The 14,134-nt window shown below is 36.1% G+C and overlaps 1 protein-coding gene across 3 annotated transcripts in view; it reads left to right on the top strand.

The window, feature by feature from the left end:
- Positions 1-10,590, top strand: part of GABRG2 (gamma-aminobutyric acid type A receptor subunit gamma2) — a 66,847-nt gene extending 56,257 nt beyond the window's left edge. The window contains exons 7-10 of one of the 3 annotated variants that reach the window (XM_061354083.1): positions 3,005-3,157; positions 5,160-5,365; positions 7,053-7,076; positions 8,609-10,590. In XM_061354083.1, coding sequence (XP_061210067.1) covers positions 3,005-3,157; positions 5,160-5,365; positions 7,053-7,076; positions 8,609-8,884 — 659 coding nt within the window. In that variant the 3' untranslated portion in view covers positions 8,885-10,590. The remainder of the gene's footprint in view (positions 1-3,004; positions 3,158-5,159; positions 5,366-7,052; positions 7,077-8,608) is intronic. The other 2 variants (XM_061354084.1, XM_061354085.1) reach the window with 2 other exon arrangements.
- Positions 10,591-14,134: the final 3,544 nt, after the last annotated feature.

Here is a 14,134-nt window from a genome sequence, read left to right as displayed (position 1 = left end):
TCCTTAGTAAGATTCTCTGAAACAGTGGGATTTACTCCAAAATGCAGCAGTGTCTGCAGCACCAGCAGGACTTTGGATTAGAAAGCAACATGTATTAAAGGAATTTATGCATCCTTCAATGATTCTTCAGAGTAGTCAATTCTATACTGCCTGGCAAGTTAGAGTTGAAACTGAAATTTCTGTTTCCTTTGATTTAACTTCTCCATTAGTAGAAACCTTGAAGCCTGTATAACATTTATACGGCCTCTTATTTCTTTGAGCTTTCAGTAAAATGTTCCAAATTCTACAAGGCATGAGAAATAAGGTCTGCCAGAATAATTCTGTGGATTTTGTCTATGAATATCAGGAGTTGATACAGTGTTTCCTATGGATATCATCCTGGAGTGTTTTGGATTTTTTACTTATATCCATTAGGGAAAAAAGTGTTTGCATAAAGGAAGGTGCAATAATGTTCGTGAGGGTTGAACAAAATCTACAACAGTTACATCATGACTTACCTTCTGCAGCATGTTAGCTGAGATATGCTATTTTGAAACATAATTGGTTAAGAAGTCCAGTATTTAAAAGGAAAAAAAAACAAAGCAAAAGAAATTGTGTTCAACTCGATATAAAACACTTCTACCTGGAGCATCTCCAGTTTGTGTAGCAAATGTTCTGTGACAGAACTCTGCTGTTGCTCTATGGAAATGGATTGGTACATCTTTAAGATGACAGAGAATTCAAAGTAATGCCTCATTGCTGCTGAATGAACTGAGGCCTTTACAAGTTACTTAATGGTTTAAAAGTTCTTCCACATTATATTTTGAAGAAAAAAACATTCATTTTAAAATTAAGAAAGTATTGTAAAAAATGATTGTAAGAGCTTACTGGATAAAAACCACTCCTTGCATTAAGGGAAAAATCAAAATTTTCTCCACAGAGACCAGATGACAACCACCAAGAGAAAAACACAATGAAACTATGTGGAAACAGTCTATAAAATTGAAGGATTGAGGCTACTCACCCTAAATATACACATACAGGGATATTACTGTGTTGTCCACGCCACTGTTTGGCTTGGCTTGCACACACTATTACTCAAGAAAGGTCATGCATGAAGTCTTTACAGCATGCCTTGGTCTAGGTCATCTGGACTCATCTGCTTGTTTTCTCAGCACAGGTGTTGAGTTTTGGATTTGAATCTAATACCTGTAACAAAGTTCTGGTTGTGTACTAGATTCTGATATTTTCTGTTCTTTCTGAATTAAAGATTCTACAAATCAAGAGGGCTAGTATTAACCAAAAAGTTGGACAAAAAGACGGGTCCAAGAACAGGACAAAGATGTGAATAAAACTAGTTGCCTAGGATCTGATATAGTACTTCAACATTGAAGTAATATGATAACGCTGAACATGGAAACAGCCTTCCCCTTTAAACTATTTGAATGGAAATAATACAGATGCAGCTTAAAGTAATACCTACCTTTGTATAGCAGGAGAAATCCCTGATAGCATATATGATAGTAATAGCATATATAAAGACGAATTAATAAAAATTCCCCAAATTGACAAAATGATAACTTCTCAGGAACTTTACAGATGATCCAGATGGATGAAGAATGAGTCATATAGTAATTTTATGGCTTCAGTTTTACAGTGTTCCTGATCAGTGGTATGTTTCTTGGTTTGGTTTTTTTTTGGAGGGGGGATGGTGTGTTTGTATCATTCAGGACATACACATATAATGCAAACTTACCCACAAATTAACAGGATAAACAGACTGTAGTTACTTGAATTGGTTGCTCATATTCAGCCATATCGCCTCATAAACCATGCATATATAATTTGGTTTTTAAGTCTTGGTTTAACTGTAAGATATTGTAATTAAATTAAAACCAGTTAATCCTTGGGATGTGGACATTCACATTGGGAAAAAAAACCCCATCAAAACCCCCAAAGAAGCACCAGCTGGAATATTATCTCTGAAGTTTCTTCTGTGACCAGGATCAAAGGAATTATTCTGGGAGAAATTAAAATTTTAATTATGCCTGAAAACAGAGAACTCAATGGTAACTAAAGGTACTGATCTAAGCAGAATACACATTTGTCACAGTCTCTTTGATAATGCTGGAAAACTATCTTACTCTCAATTTGCAAATCCTATTCTGTTGCAGTTTGAAACTTCTCCGGATTGCCTTTCACTGAATTGCAATGAAGTCTTTTGTAGTCTGGGTTTCTGTAGTTCTTTGCAATTAAGATTTCCCAGGAGTGCTGTAATCTGAGGATGAGAACTAGGTTCTTTTAGTTTAATAAAAGTACATCTAAACCTGAAGCTTTGCTGTACTCCTGAATCCAGACGGAATTTACTTAATAGCTTGAAAGGGAGAAACAACTGGAAAAAGAATCATAAAACTACTGAATGGAAATAACGTGTTATGCACAGAGTAACATATAGCGTGGCTTTTGGGGGGCAATTAGGAGGTGTGGGTTCAAATCCTTTTAGAGGAAATAATAAAATAGAAGATCTCAGGCAAATAAAAAAATTAATTATTGACACTGCCTAGCCCTGAAGAAGAGTTGCTAGCATGAATAATTTAGAAAGTACATCTGAAAGCATGCATTATTTGAGAGCAGAGCTGAGGGCATGCTAAGAGGGACAGCATGGTGACTGGAGGTTTGCTGGACCACCACCAGTCAGTTGTTGTAAGAGGACTGCACCAGGCATTTGCAAGCTATGAGGAATGACGCAGGTAGAAGGAAGCCCGCTGTGCTATGCAAGGCAGGTTACCCTTGAAATCTTGAAGTTATTTAAACCTGCCAAACTGTTCTCTTTAATAGTGTAGAAAATCCACCAGTTCTTGAGCTATACCAGTGTTGAAGAGGTATGTATTTGCTGTGAATATATCTGGTAAATTAGTTTAATATATATACCCCTGACACACAACAGGAAAACCCTAGCTAATACAGAAATCCTGCATTGGGTTTTTAATATATTATTCTATTTCAGTATCCTTTTATTTTACAGGAGACTACGTAGTCATGTCTGTTTACTTTAACCTGAGCAGGAGAATGGGTTATTTCACTATTCAGACCTACATTCCCTGCACGCTTATTGTTGTGTTATCCTGGGTCTCTTTCTGGATTAACAAGGATGCAGTTCCAGCCAGAACATCACTAGGTGAGCTATTTTTTCTTCCAGATTTTATGCAAGTGTTCTGACATTTAACTGACACCTCTGCAGATCATCAGTTTGCAAATGTAAGAGGCAAGGCAAATTCACATGAGCTCTCCTCGTTTAAAAGGATTCAGTAATTTCCAAAGAATAATACACCCTAAACTGTATTTGCATCTCTTCCTTTTTACTGTCAGATCTTGAGTATTGTAAACTGCTTACAACCAAAACTTTTGCATCTTTTCTGATGACAGTAATATTTTTATAAACATCAAGAGAATGGGGAACATTGCTGTATACTAAAGCAGGGATGTGTTAGTTTTACTTGCTCTACTTCCATATCATGGTGACTGGCAATACAAATGAAGTACATATCAAGTAAGCGATCAAAATTTCTGGCTATGTGCTATAGTGGTAAAAAGGGAAGAATGTACTACCCTGACTTCTGCTTTAGAGACCAATAATCAAATCTAGCCTCCAGGCAACAAAAACAACTGAATTTGGTGGCATCTAAAATCCTATCCGTGAAAATGTGACATGCAAATAATCAGAATTAGCAATTTCTACACATTTAACAACTGTTCCACAAATAAAATAAGAGACCAAATTAACGTTGCTTGTGCAAAGCAGCTGGAGCTGCAAGGATTAGCAAAATAGAAACTTTCAACTAGACAAAGTTAAACACATTTTCTACTTCTCCATTAAATCCACGCAAGTGAGAATCATTTTAGTATTTCCTTCTGCATTTTCATTTCTTCACAGAACTACAGCATAGAGCACTGGAATGCAAAGGAAGGGACAGCATTTTCATTCCAGATCTCCCTTGAAAGAAACAGAGGAATAGAGGACCACTGGCTCCCATGACTGAAAGTTTTAAGCGTTGTATTGCCTTTTTCATTTCCTCTCTAAAATGAGGTTATAACATCTGCTTTAAAGAAGTATAGAAACAATAAGGCATTCAGCTGTTATTTAAATTTTACTTGAATATACAGAACAGTTTCTCTCCCTCTGTTGAGAATTAGTCTATTTGTACCACTGAGAAGGAGAAATCAGTGGCATGAAATTTACCATATAAATGTGATGGATTTTAACTGTTTTGCTGCATTTTTAATGTTCCTCACATTGTAGTACAGGCAGTAATGTTCTGAAAGGAGAAGGCACAGTGAAGTATGTCACAGTACTTTACAGTTATAGAGTACAGTCACTTATGAAGACCAGAAGAGACACTGGTCTGGCACAAGGAGAAATCTGACCTCACAGTTTTACATTTATAAGGAGCCCTGAGAGTCTCTCTCTTCCAGCTTTATATGCAAGAAATCACTTAAGCAGCAGATAATTTGTGTGGGGCTAGCATGCCTGCACAACTAGAATTCATTTAAGCAAGAGAAAGAAAACAGTTTTATTCCCTTACAGAGCACACATACGAATCTACACGTTTTGTCCTGCAGTTCCTCATGGATTACATGCTTTAAGAATTTTAATTTCCACCACCTAAAATGGCTGCAAGTTTCTTTCTTATTGGCATTGCTATCACTCTGCAACTAAAAACTTATCCCAACACCACAAAACGTTTGAGATTGGTGTTGAGTTTACTTTAAAGAATGGAGTAAAGAGATTTTTATTCTCCACTATGATTTTCTCACTGACACAAGGTCTTTTTTCTACACCTTGTTTCAGTGTTTGAGCACACACAGCCTAAAAATAAATGTCACGAAAGTGAAGGCCTCCTAGAAGTAAACTACAGAACTAAACAAGTAAATTAAATTTCTTAGACTCAGAATCAATCTAACCAAGCTATTCTGCACAAGAACACTTGCAGAGACCATGCAAAAATGTTTCATATCCCGTGTTCATCCTTGAAGCTCTCACTGAATCCACATTCACTGCTGTGATGTGCTGTTTAATATATGTTTGAACTCCAGGCATACTTCAAAACCTCTCAGAGAGAACCAACAATATCAGTTTGCAACTGAAGTAATATTTCTGTTGTTTTCTCTCTATCTGCCAGGTATTACAACTGTCCTGACAATGACCACCCTAAGTACAATTGCTCGTAAATCTCTTCCCAAAGTCTCCTATGTGACAGCAATGGATCTTTTTGTGTCAGTCTGCTTTATTTTTGTTTTCTCTGCACTGGTGGAATATGGAACTTTGCACTACTTTGTCAGCAACAGAAAGCCAAGCAAGGATAAAGACAAAAAGAAGAAAAACCCAGTATGTATCTTTTTAGCAGCAAGGTCTAAAATTTAATTACATTTTCTAAGAAAGCATTTAACTCCCTCTTCATGCTTGTACTTTCTTTTCAGACACTGGTGATATATACTCTTCCTTTGTATTAATAGGAACGTAAAATTCACCTCAAGAATGAAAAGTTCGTACATTACAGTTGTCTGGATGCCAGAAAAACTAATTTCTTAGAATAAGGATCCTTTTAACCAAAGTGTTCTGCAAATCACAACTATCATCAAAACCATTATTTATGTCATAGATAGAGCTCTCGCTGTGACCTTTATGGAAGGACTGTCACTTTCTCTGTCTTAGCTTTAGCAATAATCTCTGGCATTAACTTACGCATGTATTATTGATATGACTGTTTTTCTTACTATCAAGACTACAGTTAAACATTTATATTCAAACTACAGTGTGCTTTTTCTAATTTCCCCTTAAGCATCTGTTTACTTTTCATTGTTTTCATATCTTCTTTTCTTATATTTCTTATCCCCTTTATCTACTTTTCTCCCTTAGAGAGTGATTCAGATAGCAGTTAACAATGTTACTTATGGATGTGCGCTACACAGTAATAAATAAGTGTATTCAATTGCCACAATAACTAAATCCTGGAAGCACCTTCACTAGGTGTTTAAGGTTTTGCCCAGGTAGGGAAAAAGTTCATTGCTTATTTTGTACAGGACAGATTTCTTCTTGCCTTTTGCACCTGAACTAAAAGGTCTGTCGTATAGAATCTCTGAAGTGAAAATAATTAGTGTAAAATCCTAGAGAGAAAAGTAGCCTAGCTGTCTACAAAACAGCCCAAATATGCCCGTGAAAAATGCAAAGAAAAAGTGGTTTACATTAATAGAGAGCACTGTCAAATCCATTTCAGGCATCTAGTCACTCAGATTTGCTGTCCTAAAATCTTCAAAGACTTCTGAAGATGCTATTTATGTATTTTTTGTTTTAACATACAGCACAAGAATTCTTACCTTACTTTAGGTATGCTAAAGTACGATTTCATCATAGGCTTCTCTTCTGGTCAAAAGAAAGAAGCACTGCTGGCAGGTGATGCATCTTGGCCTGTCTTAGGCTGCAATAAAAGGCCGGCTGTGTGCACGTGTGCCTTTTACAGTGCAGTAAAGGAGCCAAGATTAACTACCTCAAACTGAGTTGTCTCAAAGATATTCATAAAAGGGCAGATGACTTGTTCTTTATATTACTTATCTATGAGCACCTGGGGACAAACAGAACTGTAGATGATTGCCAGGTTCAAAATCACAGAGTCTAAAAAACTTAGAAGTAGAGTGTTCAGGATGCAGGCTGCAGGTAAAAAGAATTTTTTCTACTAAAAGTGTTTTTGTAAACTGTGAATGGTTTCTTTCAAAACAGTTCAACATAAAAGATTGGGATCCCCTGGGAATATTAAAGATCTAAATTGAGTTTGATACCTTATGTCTTTGGCCCAGGTTTAGTTATAAGACAGTGACAAGTCAAAAATGTGGGGGGGTTATATTACATACTTGTTTAAATTGCTATTATCCCAACTTTTCTATAAATTTAGTTCTTTTTGACTTACTATGTTTTAGAAACATATTTTTAATTTACATTATTTTTGTCTCTTTCTTTCTTTCCTTTCTTTAATTTAAACAAAACCCTCTGATTCTCTTTTCTGTCTACAAAATGAAAGCTTCTTCGGATGTTTTCCTTCAAGGTATAATGCTTTTTGGAATGGAAATTCACTGCATGCGACTGCTGAATTTAACTATCAGAGCTTATATGAGAGTGGTGCTTTGTTGGGTGGGTTTTTTTAATGAGACATCTAAACATTCTACTTCAGGTAACTTCCTAATTCAGTAGAATGGTTACATATTTCTAGACAATTTGTAGAGCTGATTCAGCAGCCTAAATAATGATTCACTACGGTTCCGAACTGAAGTAAGTTCAAGAGTGGCCAACATTATTGCATCCCGTGAACTGAGTTTAACGTCAAAACGTTTCTGCTCCACTCTTTCTCAAGTTGCCATGGGATTCAATAGCAGCACCTACACCAGAAACCTGCAATGCACCCTCTTACAACTCAACACTGACCCCACCTTTTCAACCTCTGTGATTTCACTCCGAATTATAAAACTAAATGTGTTCTGACAGTGACCTGAAGAAAATTTAATCCCATCATCAATTACTCAAATGCTGTTATGCTTATGCAAAAAAGTCAGAGTTTTGAAAGGGTTTAAGTTGCATATATATTTTTAATGCCATCACTGGATCAATAGACTCTTAGCACATTAGGATATGTATCTAGCTATAGGCCACATCTAAACATTCTCTTCATTCAGAAATGCAGAGATTCCTTGGGGAAAAAAAAAAAAAAAACCACAAAAAAACCCCCACAAAACAAAAAACAAACAAACAAAACCAACAAAAACCAAACACCAAATACGCATAGTTATGGAATGGAATTGTTGTTATTTTACCCTACTAACCATCAGTAGGAAATTTCAGCGCCCATCATCCTAGTGTTCACCGAGTGCTCAAATGTGTTTTAAATGCTTCATTTGCTCAATTTCTTCCGAATATATACGTGTATATCTATACATGTATAGAAATTTATGTGCAGCTACTATATAAAATCTGGAACATGTTGAACCTTCTAGTTGGTGAACATTAGTAGATGATGAACTGCATCTATTCAAACAAGTGGAGAGTCTTACAGAGATTGTCCTAGCTTGTTTATTCAAAAGAACCAGCTTTTCCTTTTTTTTCCCTCTGTGTGTGTGTATATATATATATTTGCTCCTGTCTGAACATGAACCAGCCCTAATTTAAAATCCTGCATTTCCACTGATTATTCCAGTTCTTTCTATGTGCAGTGCACACATTGCTTTCAGATATCAAGCAGCTATGTAAAATACAAACCATAAGAAATTAAAAAATACCATCAATTACATTTCTGAATGTTTCCTTTAACCTCTGATGTTTCCTTGTTTGGCTTTCAAGCCAGCTGTCCACAGCTATTAACTTCATATTGATTTGTGCTGCTTCCCTGTAAAGTATATGACGCAACTGATTTTAATGAGTTTAAGGTAATACTGCCATTAGAAGTCCTCAGCAATCTCCCATGTACTCCATGCAGAACCATCATTCACATGTTGACTATAAGTCTCCATCTATCTGTTGGTCTGGTGATAATAACAATGTCTCTCCCTCCTGCCATCTTTGTCTTTTTTTGCTACTCCACCTTAGGCACCTACAATTGACATCCGGCCTCGATCAGCTACTATTCAAATGAACAATGCTACACACCTCCAAGAAAGGGATGAAGAATACGGGTATGAGTGTCTTGATGGCAAGGACTGTGCCAGTTTTTTTTGCTGCTTTGAGGATTGTCGAACAGGAGCATGGAGGCATGGAAGAATACATATCCGCATTGCCAAAATGGACTCCTATGCCCGCATCTTCTTCCCAACTGCCTTCTGCTTGTTTAACCTGGTGTATTGGGTATCATATCTTTACCTTTAAAAGCAGAAGGAAATCAGTGATATGAGCCTTACTCACTGAATTTCTTAGAGAGATGGCTTCCTAAATCCACTTGAAGTATTTATGATGCGCTTTATAGTGGTCTGAATTCTTTAGTGCCATAACCCCGTGAATATCAATCATATCATTTGTCCAAAAACTGCCACCAGGTTATTGTGAATTAAATGTCCATTCAACATGTCAAAAGAATTTGAAATAAAAATAAACAGGTAATACACCGCTATACCTGCTGGAATAGAGAGAAACAGAGCAGGCAGGGTAAGGGGAGCATGGCAACATCACTTGGTACTCGTATTTCAGACAGAAGTCCGAGAGAAGAATTTCCAGGTAACGTGCTGTACAGCTTAACACTGGCTATGATTATGCTATAGCTTGATTCTCTGTGGGCTTTTCTTTTTGGAAGAGTCATCTCTCACTCTGAATGGGTATTAAGCTAGGAAAGTAAACTTCTACTCCCACCAAGATAAAAATAAACCCTTCCATTTGCCATCCCTTTAAGAGCACATGTACAATGCTGTAAATATTTCAATACCTTGTAGTACATAAATTCTAGTGCATGCATCTTTTGGGGGCCAAAATAAATGAAACAAAGGTACCATAAAGTTTTGTCTTTTATTTTGTGTCTCTGGATGTGCTATTGTAATTGAAATGTGGACAATTTTTTTTTTCCTTGAAAAATTATCCCCTTCCCTCATGCATGGAAGATCCAAGCAGACAGCACTTTCATGTAAGACATTAGAAAAGCCTTAAGGATTCAAATAAATAACATGTAGACAAATCTGTATGGCCAATATAATAGTTCATAAAATGTACTGAATGTGTCTGCTGCAGTTGTAGCCTTCATTTTTCATTGATAATGTTGCTATATTTCAACTGAATTTCCAGTAATTATACATTGCAATATCAGCTTCTGAATTTAATCCATGTGCTTCTACTGTTCTTTTCCCATGTTGAGCTCTACTTTTTTTCCTTACATAAATATTTGTGGGTTTGTTTTTTTGGATTCTCTAATCCCGTCCAGGAAATAGCTTTTATTCTACACATTATTTTTACATGAAAGATGCAAGTTCATTTTTAAACATTAGATTTTGTATTATATATACACATACAGTTCTCTGCCCATTCATGTCCTTCATCAGCAATAGTTGTTGTCAGTGCTGCTTTTCACTCAGTGAGTACCTTTACTAAAAACAAACCTTTACCATGGCTAGCACACAGTTTAGAGATAGCCTTGAAAATAAAAAAGAACAGAGAGCGTCTTGGCTACTAAATCACATGTATGCAGTTTATGTGTATTTAAAACCTCCAACCCATGAGGGCGACTCTTGAAGACCATTTATCCACTGGTTTTCAGAACCTGTATGATGCTCAATTATGCAACCTTAAGCACATGTAAATATGACTGACCTTTTTTTTAGTTTTCAAAGATGTAAAATGTCACCTCCAGGAAAGTGGCTTGCAGGTTGAAAAGGGAGATATATAACTTATCATTACAGTATTATTAATAGCTAAAATGGAGGAAAAGGAAAGTTTTCCAATGTTATGTTTGTATAGTTTTGGAAATAAAAATGTATAAAAAAGGAATAATTCTTGATCATCAATTGCTCCTTGTCCAATGCATTTGAAAACATTTTAATAAAGGAATTGCACACACCTGTGGACTTTTTCAATAAAACTGCTGCACTCAATCCCAGTTTTCTCGTGATCCGTTTGTTAAATGCAAGCTTCAAAGATTAGACTACTTGATTAGTTGGGTTCATCAGATGCCTAAATATAAGTGATTATAATCCTCATAACCCTCTGCCTTGTCTCATTTTAATGGTTCACACAACTTTCAAAGATGGAGACTAAATCTCTAAAACCATTTTGAAGATTATCTTATTTTTAAAAATAACAAAAAAAAAACCCCAAACCAAACAAACAAAATCCAAACCTTTTCTTACCATATATCATACACCAAGTAATGGAAATCAATCCTAATTGGTCATTACCCAACATCTCCACTCATGCCCCACTTATTTTGGTGATGTTATTTCCTCCTGTGGAAAATGGACGACATTCAAAAGAACAGCTGATGGAGAAACACGTAATTCGCAGGGAGACAGTGACACCTTAGCACAACCTAGTGCTAACTGACCAAAAAGCACAGTGTTCCTCTGAATAGAGATTATATGAGCTATTCAGCAGAGATTTAAAAGATGACCTTTGCATTGTAAAGCCAGACTGCCACCACAGCAAACAAAATAGCAAGCAAAACAGCAAGCAAAACAGCATTTGGATATGATGAGAGATATTATTTAGAAGAAAACTACTCAGAAACCTATCTATACAGACATATTCACATGTAAAATGTTATATTAATCTATACGTTACACATATTAACTCTCCCAGTTGCATTCTAGGCAATAAACTCACTCTTAATATAATAGACTTGCTGAAATGTTTTCAAGCTACTCACACTGCAGGTAGCTATTACTGCTCTGTGACATGCCTGAGGATGTTCAGTTGGTCATTTAAGGGTTTTATCAAGTATGCGCTAGTGGCACAATACACCTAATCACAGAATGGCTGGGGTTGTGGAAAGGATCTCTGCAAGTCATCTACTCCAATGCCCCTGCCTAAGCAGGTTGCACAAGCTCACATCCAGGTGGATCATGAAGACCAGAGAAGGAGAGTCCATGATCTCTGGAGGAAGTGACGTTTGAATGTTAAGCAACCTCCTTTGACCTCTCTACCTTCTAGAGCAGTAACTCATGGGATTTGTCCAAGTAAATCCTTAAAGAGGGCAAAGTTAGCTCCCCTGAAGCTTACAACTCTCCTGGTTGTAATCTTACTTATTGCCCTGCTTCCTCCATGCAGGATCCTGAACTCCACCATCTCACAGTCACTTCAGCCAAGGCTGCCCCCCAACCCTCATATCCCCAACACGGATTTTTTCCCCAGTGTATCCCAGGTTGGTTTTTTCTGTTAGTACAAGGTCTGGCAACACACCTCATGTTCTCATACCAAAAGAAAACACCCTCAAAAGCATTCATAAATCTTTATACAGTTATATTTACAACCCCTTGTTTGTAAATAAAGAGCTAGCATCCAGAAAGATAACGTGACTTTACAACAGTTCTCCTATTTTCAGTGTTAGGCAACCACAGAAAGACTATACTTTAATTAGACAGTATTGAATAAATTTAGCCTTTGTACAATACAAAATGCTGAAGCTCCTAAGGGTGCAGTTCCCAGCACAGCTTATATGTACACACACACACACACACACACAAAAGAAAAAAAAAAGAAAAGGAAAGAAAGGGGAAAAAAAAGGCAAGTCAGTTTTTTAGTTCACTCATTTCTACCTGATTTTCCCCACAGTCGCATAAATCTATCTAACCTGAATGGACTACGCAAATCTATTATGTGTATTAGTCTCAATGACCCAGGCACAGCAGCACATACTGGCAAATACAAAAAGTCCAAATATTTGGACTTCTTTCATCCTGCACTCCCAAAGCCCTTCAGTTTAAAAACATGGGTAGAAAAATAATACTTATAAAATACTTGAACATATGAATAATGTGTGAAATCAGAAAACCTGTGAAGAAAACTTTTTTAACTGCACAGATTTTAGTAGATAGCATAACTTTATACAGAACCAAAAAGAAGAATTGGGAAAACAGTTTTAGATTATCTGCCTTACCCCAAAGTCTGGGTAATAAATAGCTAGGTCTAAGATAAGGATTTAGTGAAAGTAAAGACTGTTCATGGGCTTATGCAGTTGGAAGAATAAAGCCCATTATTTTAAGCAAAGGGATCCAAGGCAGAATCCAATAATAAGTATGACCACAAGAAGAAAAAATATGAAGGACCCACCTAAATGGAACTTAATTACAGCCCAGGGGAAAAATTGACATTTTAGTGTTGCCCGTTTCAGTTCCTCTGCAAAAAGAATTTAATTACATCTTATGAAAAGCTTCACAGATATATCAGTTTATTATACCTGTGAGAGACCTACTGTTCCATTTGTAAAAATTAAAACCAAAGCACTTTCCCTCCTTATTTAGAAGGGTCCTGCAGATGAAAAGATTACTTTTACACATTACTGTGCTTTTCTTTTTAAAGTCAAGATTTACAATGAAAAACATATCTGTTGAATATATAAAAGAAGGTTCATGACCTTTAAAAAGATCTTGAATAAGAGATGAACTAAAGGCTTTGCTTACAAGTCAGCAAACCATTTGAATAACTCATTCAACAATGCTGGATTAGTTCAGAAAAACATATTAAACAAGGTTCTCTTTCTTGCAGGGGAAAAAAAAAGGCACAATATGATAAAGTTTTCTCATTTGGATTCACATAAAATTCATACTGATTATCAGAATGAAAAAAGGGAAAATAAGAAATGAGAAGATTAATATAGATTTAATTCAACCAGCACGAAAAACATTAGCAGTATCAATCTTCCCACCAGACACATGTTTTTTGATACTGGCATATTGAAATCTATATCTGATGAGGTTTCATCAGCCATCACTCTCTTCAGAATTATCAGGTATATGCTGTAAGCCTAACTACAGGTTCAGTCACTCTGGTGTGAGAAGCCTGATGTTAACTTACCCATAGGAAGAAAAAACTCCAAACCAAGACTTCTCATTTCATTCCTAAAATGAGACACAAGCACACAGAGACATCTATCCAGCTAATATATTTACAAGATGCTTAGGAAAATAGTAGATGAGGCTATCAAGTGCTTGAAAGTCAGACAGACCTGCTTGAGAAGATTTGGCACAACAGGAGACTTTGCTGTTAAAGAAACACTTCGTTAAAGAGCCACTGTTATTAAAGAAAAAAGCCCAAACAAAAACATAAAATTTACCATGTCTTAAAGTCTGCATGCTTGTATTGACAAAACAATGCATATTCACAGATTCTCACAATTCTTTTCAGTGCTTCCCTTAAGACTAGAAGTGAAAGACCAGACCACCAACTTCAGCAACTCTGTATCACAGATCTATTTAGATTTCACAGGTTTTTCTGCTTCTCATTTGTGTTTTACTTATATGCATGCTCTTTAATTTACTGCCACAATGAGATTTCTGGTAGGAAAAGGCATTTTCCTTTTGCCAGCTCCTTTGTTCTCACTGAACATCCACCCAAATTTAATGACTTTCCTGCATTAAACTACAAAGAATATCAACTACACCTCTACCTCTTATTTGTTAGAATAATTTATTTATTTAAATT

This window comes from Neopsephotus bourkii, unplaced genomic scaffold (genome assembly GCF_033783945.1).
Source record: "Neopsephotus bourkii isolate Nb327-2 ecotype Australia unplaced genomic scaffold, CSIRO-AGI_Nbou_v1 NB_716, whole genome shotgun sequence".
NCBI classification, from domain to species: domain Eukaryota; kingdom Metazoa; phylum Chordata; class Aves; order Psittaciformes; family Psittacidae; genus Neopsephotus; species Neopsephotus bourkii.
This window is presented reverse-complemented; position numbering and strand designations above follow the sequence as displayed.